At 44.3% G+C, this 13941-nt stretch overlaps 1 protein-coding gene across 2 annotated transcripts in view; it reads left to right on the top strand.

The window, feature by feature from the left end:
• The window catches only part of slc37a2 (solute carrier family 37 member 2), a 59735-nt gene that overhangs the window by 24999 nt on the left and 20795 nt on the right, over positions 1-13941 (top strand). For both annotated transcript variants that reach the window (XR_013495600.1, XM_078199170.1), the window contains exons 4-10: positions 1131-1209; positions 2142-2277; positions 5313-5389; positions 9852-10018; positions 11228-11265; positions 12661-12813; positions 13272-13362. Coding sequence is in view for 1 of the 2 variants with exons in the window: in XM_078199170.1 (XP_078055296.1) it covers positions 1131-1209; positions 2142-2277; positions 5313-5389; positions 9852-10018; positions 11228-11265; positions 12661-12813; positions 13272-13362 (741 nt within the window). In the remaining variant the exon portion in view is untranslated. The remainder of the gene's footprint in view (positions 1-1130; positions 1210-2141; positions 2278-5312; positions 5390-9851; positions 10019-11227; positions 11266-12660; positions 12814-13271; positions 13363-13941) is intronic.

The raw sequence follows: 13941 nt of genomic DNA, 5'->3' as shown, positions 1-13941 counted from the left end.
AGAAACAAAATCACAACCACTTTGGCTCACAGCTGTCAAACTTCCTGCCTGACTTCTAATCTCTCACTTCCCATTCCTTTTTCATTTTTCAAGCTGCTGCTTATAACTTTGTGTATCCAACAGGTCTAATGTTAATCAGAATATTTCAGCGAACTTCAATGACCTTTCTCAGCTTGTCTATCTTTCTGGGACTTGGCCAAAATGTCAAGTTGACAAAATAGAATTTGAATGACTTTGAGCTTCTAAGGTGTTTCTTTGGAGTGGTGCCTTTGTTCTGTACTGTGTTGAAACTGATAATTTAAACCTTGAGGGCAAAACCAACATGCACTATTTATCCACAGACAAGGCAGCTGTTGGGCATGAGGGCTAGGCTTATTCCTTATGCAGAAAACCTCGGGGTCCTCTCCTGAAAGCTCTCTGCAAGCTCCCGTAGCCCCTGACCTTTTTATATATTTTCTCGAGTGACCATTCCCTGTGCATGAAGCTAAACCTTAAGCTGCAGCTAAACCTGATCCTGTTCTCCTCTGATGCACAGTAGCCACTGGATAGCAATCGAAAATACTGTTTTTGGTTTCATCCAGTACATTGTGGTTAATTGCAACTTACTGACTGTAGGTTGAAATGGAACCTGGCACTTTCCCAAGTTGGCTTGCTTTTTTTTTTGTTCGCCGCTGACCAGTGTAGCTCCCAGCATCGCCTCCCGCTGGATCTCCTGTGCTTGTTTCCAACTAGCAAAATTTAAAAAAAAAAACATCCACAAGCCACAGCATCACAAATTGAGACTAAAAACTGGTGGTTTGATTAAATGCTGGGGCATTTGAGTTGAGCTAATGGTTTCATTCTTGGGCCTAGATGTCAATTGTCCTTTAAGTTGGTGAGCATAATCTGTGTGGTTCAAGTATGCTCACCGTGCAATTTATATAGCAAGTTTCAGTGTTTAACCCAGAGTGTCCCAGGTCCAAGTCAGGATTTCTCATCCTGGCATTGACTGACTGCCTTGTTTTCTTTCCGGGTGGCAGGAGTCATGGGTTTCCGAGACCAAAGAAGGTTTACTGAGGAACTATAACAACAGGAGAGGGAGAGAATATTTTTTAATCTGCCTCCTGTAACTATCCCCTCATTTATTTCAGATCAACCCAACTACAGGATGCTGTTTGGTGCATTGGATAACTCTTTCCTGATAACCTATGCCATTGGCATGTTTTTCAGGTCAGTATTACAGAAATTCGAGCCCTGTGTATCTCTGAAATTTCTGCTCTTCAAGGTGAGGATATTGGTGTCTGTTGTTTTTGGATGTCCAGTATCAACGTTCCCAAAATGTGGGGAGGACAGAATAACCTCCGATTCTGTGCCCCTGGCCCCGAACTTCCAAAAATTATTTTAATTGCCCATCTAAGAATGTTCCCTTTGCTCTGTAAATGATTGCTAAAGGGGGAGCAATTTTGCCCTCTGGGCCCAGGTTGGATCTGACTATCTCCTAATTGCACAGTAGAATGTTGTGCGCCACATGACTGGCACTAGACTCCAATGCCATGCATCAAATTCAACTCTGGCTCGCAGCCCATCTCTGGGAAATTTTTAGCAGCGGGTCTGCTGTCGAAGATTGGGGAATTTTTGTGTTTAAATTGGCAAGTGTTTGAGAGTTCTTGGTAATCCACACAGTGGCTCACCTGAGGGTTGGCACTGTGCAGATGTAACTTGGGAATGAAGAATGGAAGTGTCTGTGAAACAGAGTCTGTGTCACATTTGTAGTGTTGTCGCCTCTGCTCTGTCTCAGCAAGTCTGAGTCACTGCTCCATCTTAACACGCACTGCACCTGTCTGCAGAATGTGTGGCTGGGCTGTGAAGGGGGAGCTCTCATCCAGTGTCTAATCCACACTTCTCGAGTATGGAAATGCTTCATACCAATAATGGATGCTGAATGAAAAGTGCATAAAGGATCTATTACCAGTGCTAAGATTCTGGAGCAGACAGGACAGGTGGCAACTTCTGTATGGCTGGAAGTTCCATTTTAATTCCTGTGTGTAATGGACACGAGCAAAACCATCTTTATGTTAAAAGCAATTGACCAGATCCTTGTAGACTGAATACGTGTTGAAATGATTTCTGATGTTTCACCCTATGGTTTTATTTATTTCCAGTGGTATTTTTGGGGAGCGACTCCCTCTGCGATATTACCTGAGTGCAGGGATGTTACTCAGTGGGTTATTCACCGCCCTCTTTGGATTTGGGTTTTACTGGAACATACACAGTATGTGGTACTACGTGATTGTACAGGTCAGTCTGGCTCTGCAGCCCACCAGCTAACCAGAGACACCTCGTGGCAAATGCCTAGTGTGTGTGTGTGGAGGGTTCTTCATTGCTGTATCTGGCCTTTTTTTATTGTAGAGATTCTGAATTCTGTGTTGTCAGGTGACTCTGATTTGCATTGGAATTACCAATTCTTAAATAGATTTATTCTTTCATTCTTTTGAATGTTGTGATGTATAACACTAATGTAGACACAACTTTACCTTATCTTCCAGCCTGTTGCTAAATTACAGTTGCACACATTATCCATTCTCCAATACATCACCCCTACTATTTATGTATGCAAGCCTTGCTGTTCAATGTCTTCAAGGGCTGTTCAACTGCAGCAAGCATAGGGTAGAGGTGAGCTGCTATGTTCCCATTGCTGTCCTTTTACAACAGCACTCTGTACATGATGATCAGGTGCAGAAATTCTGTCCTCCACTTATTTGTTTCCCTTCTGCTCTCCTCTTGCTGGAATCCTGGATGAAATCACCAGCTGGGCACACGAGAGGGGACATTGTGGGTAAATCGAGAGGTGCCTAGCAGAATAGGAACAGGCTGTACAGAGGGGAGGAGGGTGAAGATGGGCCTTGAGTGGGTCACCATTGTCTGATTCTTTGCACAACAACTTCCAACATTTTTAAAGTAAATCTGTGGCAGTTTTTTATTTATTTATTTGTGGGACATGGGCGTCGCTGGCTGGCCAGCATTTATTGCCCATCCCTAGTTGCCCTTGGAGGGCAGTTGAGAGTCAACCACATTGCTGTGGTTGAGTCACATGTAGGCCAGACCGGGTAAGGACGGCAGATGTCATTCCCTAAAGGACATTAGTGAACTAGATGGGTTTTTCTGACAATCCATAATGGTTTCATGGTCATCAGTAGATTCTTAATTCCATATTTTTTTTTATTGAATTCAAATTCCACCATCTGCCATGGTGGGATTCGAACCCGGGTCCCCAGAACATCAGCTGAGTTCCTGGATTAATAGTCTAGCGTTAATACCTCTAGGCCATTGCCTCCCCATAAAGTTGCACTAGGATGAAAATGTTTGGGTAAAAGAAGGAATGATAACTGACAACAGGGGAATTCTAGAGACTTGGAGCACAAAAGGAAGCAATTTAGCCCATAATCTGTGCTGACTCCTTTAAAGCAGATGTCATGCTTGATCCCCCACCATGACAGGGTGGCATAGTGGTTAGCACTGCTGCCTCAGTGCCAGGGACCCAGGTTCAATTCCCAGCTTGGGAGACTGTGTCTGCATGTTCTCCCCATATCTATGTGGGTGCTCCGGTTTTCTCCCACAGTCCAAAAGACGTGCTGGTTAGGTGCATTGGCCATGCTAAATTCTCCCTTTTTAATGTACCTGAACAATTGCCGGAGTGTGGCGACTAGGGGATTTTCACAGTGACTTCATTGCAGTGTTAATGTAAGCCTACTTGTGACACTGATAAACTTACTGATGGGAAAGTGTTCTCTACCCCAACGTGGCTGCCTCCTTGGTAGGTTGGAAGTTTGAAAATGGCCACTGTGTAGGTGAAACATCACAATGAAGACAGAGAAATCTGAGAGTCTGTGAATGATTCAAATCACAGAACTGTTACAGTGCAGAAAGACTATTTGGCCCATTGTGTCTGCACCAGCTCTCCAAACGAGCATCATGACATAGTGTTCTTCTCCTGCCTTTCCCCGTACTCTGTTTCTATTTACCCTCGAATGCTTCAGTTAAACCTGCCTCCACCACACTTCCAGGCAGTGCATTCCAGATCCAACCACTCCAATCACTAAATCTGTGCCTGTTTGTTCACCATCCTTTTTGAGTGGGAACAGTTTCTCTATCTAGCCCCCTCAAATGTACAAAATCATATCGGATCTCTTCCTTGGAGAGGAAAAGTCCAAGAAAACAACCCAAATCTATCCATCCCTGGAAATGTTCTTGTGAACCTCTTCTGCACTCTATCCAATGCGTTCACATCCTTCTTGTAGTGTGGCACTCAGTTATACACGATATTCCAGCTGAGGTCTAACTAGTGTCTTGTATAAGTTCAGCGTAACTTCCTTGCTCCTGTTAATAAGGCCCAGGATACTGTCTGCTTTAACTGCTCTCTCCACCTGTCCTGCCACAGTCCGTTCTGCTGGGACTGCAGAAATCAATCTCTTCTTGGTTTGGACAGGGTTGGAGGAGACATTTTCGTGCCCTGGTCGCTTCTAAATGTCATAGAATCTCTACAGTGCAGAAGGAGGCCATTCAACCCATCAAGCCTGCACTGACAACAATCCCAAGCTCTATCCCTGTAACCCCACGTATTTACCCTGCTAGTCCCCCTAACACTAAGAAACAATTTAGCATGGCCAGTGCACCTAACCTGCACATCTTTGGACTGTGGGAGGAAACCGGAGCACCTGAAGGAAACCCACGCAGAAACGGGGAGAACGTGCAAACTCCACACAGACAGTGACCCAAGGCTGAGTCGAACCCAGGTCCCTGGCGCTGAGAGGCAGCAGTGCTAGCCACCGTGCTTGTATTCTTCGACCAGCTCTCTGTCAAATCCTGTATGTGAAAAACATCTTCAAACAGAGCAGTGGAAATTTGCAACTCCCTTTTCCACACTGGGCTCAGTGAAACCTTTTTTGAGATGAGTGGGTTTTTGTTGGTTGTGGAATATAGGGTGTGGATTTGCAGTTCAGATTCCGATTGGCTATGATCTATTTGAATGGCAAAGCAGGCTTGCGGTTGGATGGGCCTGCTCCTGCTCCTGCGGCTCTGGGCAATCTGCAGCTTGCATTGTTGACACTGCCTTCAGCAGGATGCTCTACCCATGAGCTGCAGAGTGGGCTGGGGATTACTCGGAATCTCTCCACACCTTTTCAGCCCAAACCAACACGTTGCCTCTCTCCGGAGCAGCCTGCATTTCCTCTTGTCAGTTTAGTCACTGACACCACAATCAGCAGTTTTGAGTTAAACCTCTGACCTTATTCCTCGTGTTTCTCACATGCATCTTCGCTTAATATTTTCCACAGATTGCAAATGGCTTGGTTCAGACCACAGGGTGGCCAGCTGTTGTTGCCTGCGTGGGGAACTGGTTTGGAAAAGGGAAGTAAGTATTGCTTTACTAATCCTACCGAAAGAAAACTTCTTGTCTGTAAGCTCGGGGGTGTGAGGCTTGGGCATTGGTAACGGTTTCCATTCTGACGTTTGTATTGTGATCGAATCAACTGATTTTGAGGGAAAAATTGTCCTTGGCCTGAAGCGAGAAATAAACTTCAGGTGATGTCCATCTGTCCCTGGAGTAACTTGATGGCTGAATTAGAAAGTCCTTGGAGAAGGTGATGGGTGGAGTGATTGTCTAAGTGGGAGTTTGATACCAGAGTGATCATTTAAGGACTGTTTGTTTGATATTGGTGTAGGATGAGAGTATTGTACCACCCTGATTGGGTGAGGATGGCAGACTTCTGAACTAAAAGGACATCAATGAATTAGTTTGGTTTCTATCCTGCAAGGTCACTTTATTTTTACTGATGCCATATTTTTAAAAATAACAGGAGTTGAAATTCTCAAATTGCTTTGACCATAAGACACAGAAGTAGGCCATTCAGACCATTGCATCTACTCAACTTTTGAGATTTCAGTTCACTATCACGAATCGAATGACACTATGGTGTTTTCTGCAGTCTGCACCTCTATTCCCTGAAGCTGGACCTGGGTGGGGTGTACAGAGTCAGTGAATTGGGTTTGCTTTTTATTAGTTCCCCTAATTTGCATATTTAATCCATAAGCTTCAGAAGTTACTTGGGTCAACAATTTTTGTTGCGCAAATGGGATTCATTTGTGCTTAAATTTTTAGAATCCTACAATGCAGAGGAGGCCATTCGGCCCATCAAGTCTGCACCGACCACAATCCCACCCAGACCCTATCCCCACAACCCTGTGCATTCATCCTAGCTAGTCCCCCTGACTCTAGGGGGCAAGTTAGCATGGCCAATCCACCTAACCCACGCAACTTTGGACTGTGGGAGGAAACCGGAGCACCCGAAGGAAACCCACGCAGACACAGGGAGAATGTGCAAACTTCACAGTGACCCAGGTCCCTGGTGCTGTGAGGCCATTATGTGGAGATGCCGGCGTTGGACTGGGGTAAACACAGTAAGAAGTCTCTCAACACCCAGGTTAAAGTCCAACAGGTTTATTTGGTAGCACAAGCCACTAGCTTTCGGACTGCTGTGAGGCAGCAGTGCTAACCACTGCTGCCCCTATTATCTGAGTACTCCTCTGACTATTTTGTTACAATTTGTTTTGTCCAAAAGCGCACAGCTTGCCCTGGCATGCGTTTGATACGAGGTCTTTTTTCACAACTCCCATTCTTATCTTTCCTTAAATAATGAGTAAGGTTGAGTAGTGACCTAATGGCAATCTGTAAAGTTGTGAAAGGGCCTGATGGAATAGGTCTTGACAACCTGTTTCTATTTGTAGGAGAATTTAAACTAGGTAAAATACTAGGAAAAGAAATCACTTTACTCAGAGTAGCCGGTGTGTGGAATTATTACTACTAAACATTCTGCCAAGAGGAGACTGGATAGATACAGGGCTGGAGAAAGGAGGTAAAGGGGTTGGAGGAAGTTTTCTGCAGAATGTAAACATTGGCATCAGTTGGGCCAGATGCCCTGTTTCTCTGTCATGTTTGTTCATCAGGCAAAAGGCCATAAGATATAGGAGTAAAGATTAGGCCATTCTGCCCATGTCTGCTCCACCATTCAATCATGGCTGATATGATTCTCATCCTCGTAACCCTTGATCACCTTACTGATCAAGAACCTATCTTTCTGCCTTAAAGACATTCAATGACCTGACCTTCATACCCTCTGGCAATGAATTCCATAGATTCACCACTCTCTGGCTGAAGAAATACCTCCATCTCTGTTTTAAAGGAGCCTCCCTTCTGAGGTTGTGTTCTAGTCTCTCCCACTAGTGGGAACATCCTCTCCACATCCACGCTATCTAGGAATCTACCTAGGAACCAATTGACGCACAGTTTTGAAAGATGGAGTGTAAACCTTGCCTCAAAATTGGATCAGAGTCTGCAGGGAAAGGAATGTAATTGAAGATGTGGGACTTAGTCAAGTGACAACATTAGAAAAGGTGGCAGTTCTGAAGAAGAATCATTTGGACTCGGTGCTGCTCTGTGTTTCTCTCTCCACCGATGCGGCCAGACCTGAGGTTCTCCAACACTTTTTTTTTTGTTTTAGATTGGAGAGGATGGGATTGTTCAGCTAAGTAGGGGAGGTTTAAGAGATGTGCAAAACTATGATTGATTTCAATAGTAACTAGGGAGGAACTATCTCTCCTGGCACAAGGATCTGAGGGCACTGACTTGATTACTGAACAAAACAAGGTGAGAGTTTTGTTTGCATGAGGAGCTGTGTATTAAAGGGTAATGGAGGCAGATTCATTAGCTCATTTCGAAGGAAGTTGAATATAGACTTGAATTTTCAGTGACAGTAATTCTTCCTGTGAAGATGGGTTAAATAGTCTCCTGTCTTGTATTTGCGGATCAAAGAGTCCAAACATTAATATTTCTTTTTACTTTTGAGGTGCAGCAATCCTTTCTTGCTGATTTGTTAAAAATTAAACAGAACTCCCACGTCTTAGAATCATAAAATCCCCATAGTGTAGAAGGAGGCCATTCGGCACATCAAGTCTGCACCAACCACAATCCCACCCAGGCCCTATTCCCATAACCCCACATTTACCCTATTAATCTCCTGACACTAGGGTCAATTTAACATGGCCAATCAACCTAACCCGCACATCTTTAGATTGTGGGAGGAAACCCATGCAGACACGAATGTGCAAACTCCACACACTGACCCAAGTCCCTGGTGCTGTGAGGCAGCAGTGCTAACCACTGTTCCACTGTGCTGCCCATGTTATGTAATCCAAATCTTCCCCCTCTTGCTGCACTCACCCCCCCCCCCCAAGTTACAGCTCGTGCACCATGTGGTGTAGTGAGTCAGAGCCAAACTTGGCCCCCTGTTCCATATCCAGTGTTAGCTGATATTAAGTAGGGGCGAGAGTGCAACAGTATCTTCAGAGTCACCACTGCTGGTGGGTGACTAATGATCTTGTGAGGAGTGTGTGCACATAGTTAGGATTGCACGTGGGGTCTTGATCAAGCGATTATCCTGGGAGACAGGGAAACTGAACAATCTCCTGCGCCAGGGCTTCAAAAACCTTGAGGCTAATTGTACTGCCCTCACCTGATAGAGACCCAACACAGCGAACAAGGACTGAACTGAGGGGAGAGCCAAAATTTGATTTGACAGAGTTCTATTAATTTTATTTTGGTCTCCATGGAGGCCAAAAGAACTGAATGATGCCAAAGCAAAACCAATTATCAAAATTTCATACTTCATTAAATAAAATCAACAAATTTTATGCTCAATAGTAGATACAACAAGGACATAGGGCACCGGCTCCAGCAGCAGTCATTCAAAGCTTTGATCTTCCTTGGGGAGAATTCTAGCTCCTTTTTTGTTTCTTTAAGAACTTAGGCACCAATCCTCTGCCAGCAATCCCCTTACACATGCTTTGCCAGAACCCTTCACGAGAGTCCTAATCCATCAGTATTACCTTTTATCTGAATCCTCTGTGACCAGCCCTGTGCAGTGTATAACTAGTTCAGAGCAGTAAATTCCTTTTTAAGTAACAAAACCAGCTATCTACCTATTGCCATATCCTGGATTCAGCCTACCTGCACTGCACCAGTGGGCAATGAGCCTGGAAGTCTTTTATCTAATTTCAATTGGCTTCAGCTTCCTCAGAAACCTGAAGTTTCCTTCTAAGTTGGGGTCCTACTCAAAAGTTTTGAAACCAGTGTCAGTGCACCTAACGGAACATTCTTCAAGTCATCTGTCTGATGACGTGCATGTGCTCCTCCCATTAGTCTGACAAACCAAGGAATCCATCACAGTACATTTTAAAAAATGTTTCTCCAGTAACTGTACAAATAGTATTTTGTCCACTGCTTGATATGGCAGCCAGGTGGCTTCTTCAGACCTCTGCTCATCTCCCTCCAGTCTAATGACTGGAATGTTAGTGACTCTGGCTCATAGGAACGGGGGTGTACTGCTCTGCATTCCAAGTAGATCTTGGTTGAACTGTATCTTAATTCTCTTTATTCGCCTTAGTTCCATATTTCAATGCCCTTTAATAGAAAGAAGATTGCTGAGTTTTTGTTGCAATATCCAATAGATCCAGGGTCTCAGCAGCTTTCTCTTAGGGGTGTTCCAGACTGAAGTTGTGGTCTGTGTTTAGTAGCTTCCCTTCAATGCAAAAGGAAACACCTTTTCTGTAGCATATGCTATCAGTACCTGGATGTTTGAGAAACTGTCGCTATAATTGTCAATCAGAGTAGGTTTTGGGAAATCGGTATTACGAATGAGATCTTGTGATCACTTCAACTCTTCATCGTTTCTCTTTTAATAAAAACATCCTTGCGGCTTTTTGGATGATGTTTTACACCACTTATTATTTTTTCTCCCCCACCCTATTTAACTCAACAGGAGAGGATTCATCATGGGAATCTGGAATTCTCACACATCAGTTGGGAACATCCTGGGCTCCTTGATTGCTGGGATATTTGTATCGTCTGCCTGGGGTTTATCATTCATTGTGCCTGGGGCCATCATCGCAGCAATGGGAGTAGTTTGCTTCTTCTTTCTGGTGGAATGTAAGTGACGTCTGTTTTGCATGTTGGGCGTTCTCCCAGCAACTATCTACCTACTTTTTGTGGCACATTGGAATAGCAGCAAACGATACCAATTGAACAGAAACTTTGGGCACTTTTTTGTCACATTACTAATGCCAGTCAATTGCTACAGAGAATGGCTTTAGGCTTGTACCTAGATCCTGTCCTCCATACCTGCATAGGCTTGCTGAGGTGCGCATGGAACATTGTGGGGAAGGGGGCTAGGGGAGTATAAGGGAGGTCATGCCTTTGTTTGAGGACAAGCAACTACCATTGTGTCCTTGGACTACACCACCTATACAGTTTTAGGATAACCCCAATGGATACTTGAGATGCAATTTATTTTCCTTTGAGGTGCAGCATGGAAAGGGGAAATTTTTTTTTCCCATTTCCAAACCCTACCACCACCCCAGGAATCCAAAAGGTGGGATAGGACCATAATTTCCATTGGTGGCACAGTGGTTAGCACTGCTGCCTCATAGTGCCAGGGACCCAAATTCGATTCCCAGCTTGGGTCACTGTGTCTGTATGGTGTTCGCATGTTCTCCCCATGTCTGTGTGGGTTTTCTCTGGTGCTCCGGTTTCCTCCCACAGTCTGAAAAGACGCGCAGGTGAGGTGCATTGGCCATGCTAACTTCTCCCTCAGTGCCCGAGCAGGCGCCGGTTTCTGGCGACCAGGGGACTTACATTAACACTGCAATGAAGTTACTGTGAAAGTCTACTTGTGACACTAATTAAATAAACTTTTAAACTGATGACAGGTCATGTGCAGGAGCTCTGAATGATGCTCATCATTGGCCTGGGTGGAAATCGTCATCTTTGCAGTGCAGAAGGAGGCCATTCAGCCCATCGAGCCTGCACTAACAACATTCCCACCCAGACCCTATTCCCATAACCCCACATATTTACCCTGTTAATCCCCCTGACAAAGGGGTAATTCTCTATGGCCAATCAACCTAACCCACATATCTTGAGTGTGGGAGGAAACCCACACAGGGAGATTCCACACAGTCACCCAAGGCTGGAATTGAACCCAGGTCCCTGCCACTGAGGCAGCAGTGCTAACCACCATGCTGCCCAACTGAACTCTCTGGATTGACTGGCATATTAACTTCGAAAGGTTTTATTGATAATTGTGGCTTAGTGTTTCCAAATTAACAAATACAAAACTACTCCTGTCTTTCCTCACAGACCCTGAAGATGTTGGTTGCTCCCCACCCAAACACCATGTAAGTAAATCGCTTATTTTAACTGTTCGCCATTAAGAGACAGTAATGTTATTGAGATGGACTGGACGAGATGCTAAACCTAACCTTGTTGTACTATTTATCCAGTGCTCAGCTGTGCTGTTCAGTTGTATGTTGTGGTCTTTTGTTACCCTATGCTTGCAAGGATATGTTTCCCAGTAGAAATGAGAAACCTGCTTTCCAGTTGGGAGCTGCTTTGAGGAAGTGAAGATCTTCCCATTCCTTTCTGTCCGATTTCTGCAGAATTAGTTTGGTTGGATCTGCTCGGGTGATTTACATTTATGATGCCATTGGATCTGTTCACTACCTTGACTAAATGTCAACCCTCCCTATATCACAGTGCAGAAGGGAGCCATTTAGCCTATCCTGTCTGCACTGGCTCTCTGAGGAACTTGCTTTGTGCGTTCTCCTGCCTTCCTCCCATTGCCCTCTTTCAAAGAACAGCTGGATTCCCTTTTGACTGCCTGGATTGAAAAATGTGGACTTTGTTTTACAAGTTTCTTTTGCAAATTCCTTCAATCTGGGCCTTCTTGCTCTTGATCCTTTCATGAGGCGGGAAAGGTTTCTCCCTGCTCTGACCAGACACCCTCACAAAGTCCTCGTGGCCTTTCTTTCTCTCCCCTCCCCAAGGAAAACAGTCCCAACTTCTCCAATCCAAGTTCCTCATCCCAGGAACCATTCTTGAGCATCTTTTCTTTTCTGTGCTTTTTTTCTCCAGCACCTTCACATCCACCCTAAAACTGTGGCATCCAGAACTGGACCCAATACTCCAGCTGAGGCCAAACGAGTGCACTTCACCGCCTTACTCTTATTCTCTATACCCCTATTATTAAAGCCTAGAATACTGCATGCTCTTTTTCTCTAAGCACCCAAATGCTCCTGCCACCAATAACTTGTGCACATATACACCTCAGCCCCTTTTGCTCCTGTAACCCCTTTTGTGTTGTCCTTCATTTTCTATTGTCTCCATGTTCTTTCTGAAAGTTGAATCACTTTGCATTGAACTTCATCTGCCACCTGCCCGCCTGCCCATTCTGCCAACTTGTCTTGCGTCCTTTGGAAGTTCCATACTTTGAGTTTAGAATGGGTGTGAGAAAGATGTTCTTAATGGTGTTTTATTAGCTCCCCTCTCCCACTCTACCCGAGGATGCCTTGGAAGTGGACAGGTGAAGATTAAAGACTGACATCAATGACCTGGGGAATCTGAAGCCTTCAGTGCTGTAGCACTCTGGAAGGACTGAATGCTCCACTTGTACCTAACCTGACAGCCAGTTCCTCAGGAATCCTGGCACCAGTTGGGGTTCTAGGGACTAAAAGAATAACATTCTTATCGGCAGGAGCTCAGTTATTGAATGGATGTCTTTGCTGGCATTACAGGATCAACGGGAGCAAGAGCCATTGATACGCCACGATAGCATGGAGGAGATTTTTACCAGTACCAGTGATACAGAAAATGAGGGCACCGTTCACCCCAGCGACCACACTGAGGAACCTTCTGCAATTAGCTTCTTGGGGGCACTCAAAATACCCGTGAGTACCAAAGACCCTGGCCAGTTCATCGAGTGTAAATGAATCCTGTGTCTAAGTGATGGTGCTCATGCAAAATAAATTGGATAAATTTGAATTATCCAAGCTGTTTAGTAAGCTAAGTGGTAAACATGACCAAGTGGAAATGTAGTGCTAAAATATTTGAATAAATGGTTAATTTGAATTAGTCAAGATATGTGCATAATTTCCCTTTTGGGGCTTTTGCATCTATTTGGGCTAATTTGTAGGTTAGTGTTCATTTATATGTGTCCGTTTGTTCTGCCTTATCTGAATGGCAATTATTGAAAGGATTGGAACTAGCTAGATATATCTAAAACCCGACAATGGTAAGTGTAGATTATGTTGTATTTAAAATGGGCGGCAGGAATGTGAGCAAAGGAAGCTCTTTCAAATAGTCTTTGTCCTTGTGGACTAATGAACCCTGTTTTTACTCCATTCAGGGTGTGATCGAGTTCTCACTGTCTTTACTCTTTGCCAAGTTAGTCAGTTACACATTCCTGTTCTGGTTGCCTCTCTACATTTCCTCTGTTGGTAAGTTGCCATTTAAAAAAAAAAAATCATTTGCACAACACTTAGCAATTAGTTCCAATCCTTATCTGCAACATAGATGAATGACAAAGATGGTCTAACATTATCACTGTAGATTATAGGATAGGGAAGTGATTTGGCACGGAAAAGTTAAAATACTGGCGAGTGGATTAATGTGGGTAAAACTCTCCATTCAAAGCGTTCCCCATCCACCGATATCTGAGCATTACTGAAAAACAGACTCCAGATACAATCGTGATCTCTACTTTTAAAAAAAGACAGATCCTTATTGTAAGACCAATTTGACTTTAATCAAACTCTCTAACCCAACACTTCAACTTGCATGAATTGTAGCCCATTCCAATAGTACAATCTGACAGTTCAGCTCAATGAATGCAGCTCTAACAACACTCTAAGCTCAACACCATCCAGGACAAAGCAGCCTGCTTGACTGGCACCCCTTCCACAAACATTTACTCCCTCCAGCGCCAGTGCACAGTGGCAGCAGTGTGTACCATCTGCAAAACGCACTGCAGGCCAAACCGTATGGGAGCAGATTAGTGGGAATAACTAAACTAGCTT

Source organism: Mustelus asterias, chromosome 27 (genome assembly GCF_964213995.1).
Source record: "Mustelus asterias chromosome 27, sMusAst1.hap1.1, whole genome shotgun sequence".
NCBI lineage: Eukaryota > Metazoa > Chordata > Chondrichthyes > Carcharhiniformes > Triakidae > Mustelus > Mustelus asterias.
This window is presented reverse-complemented; position numbering and strand designations above follow the sequence as displayed.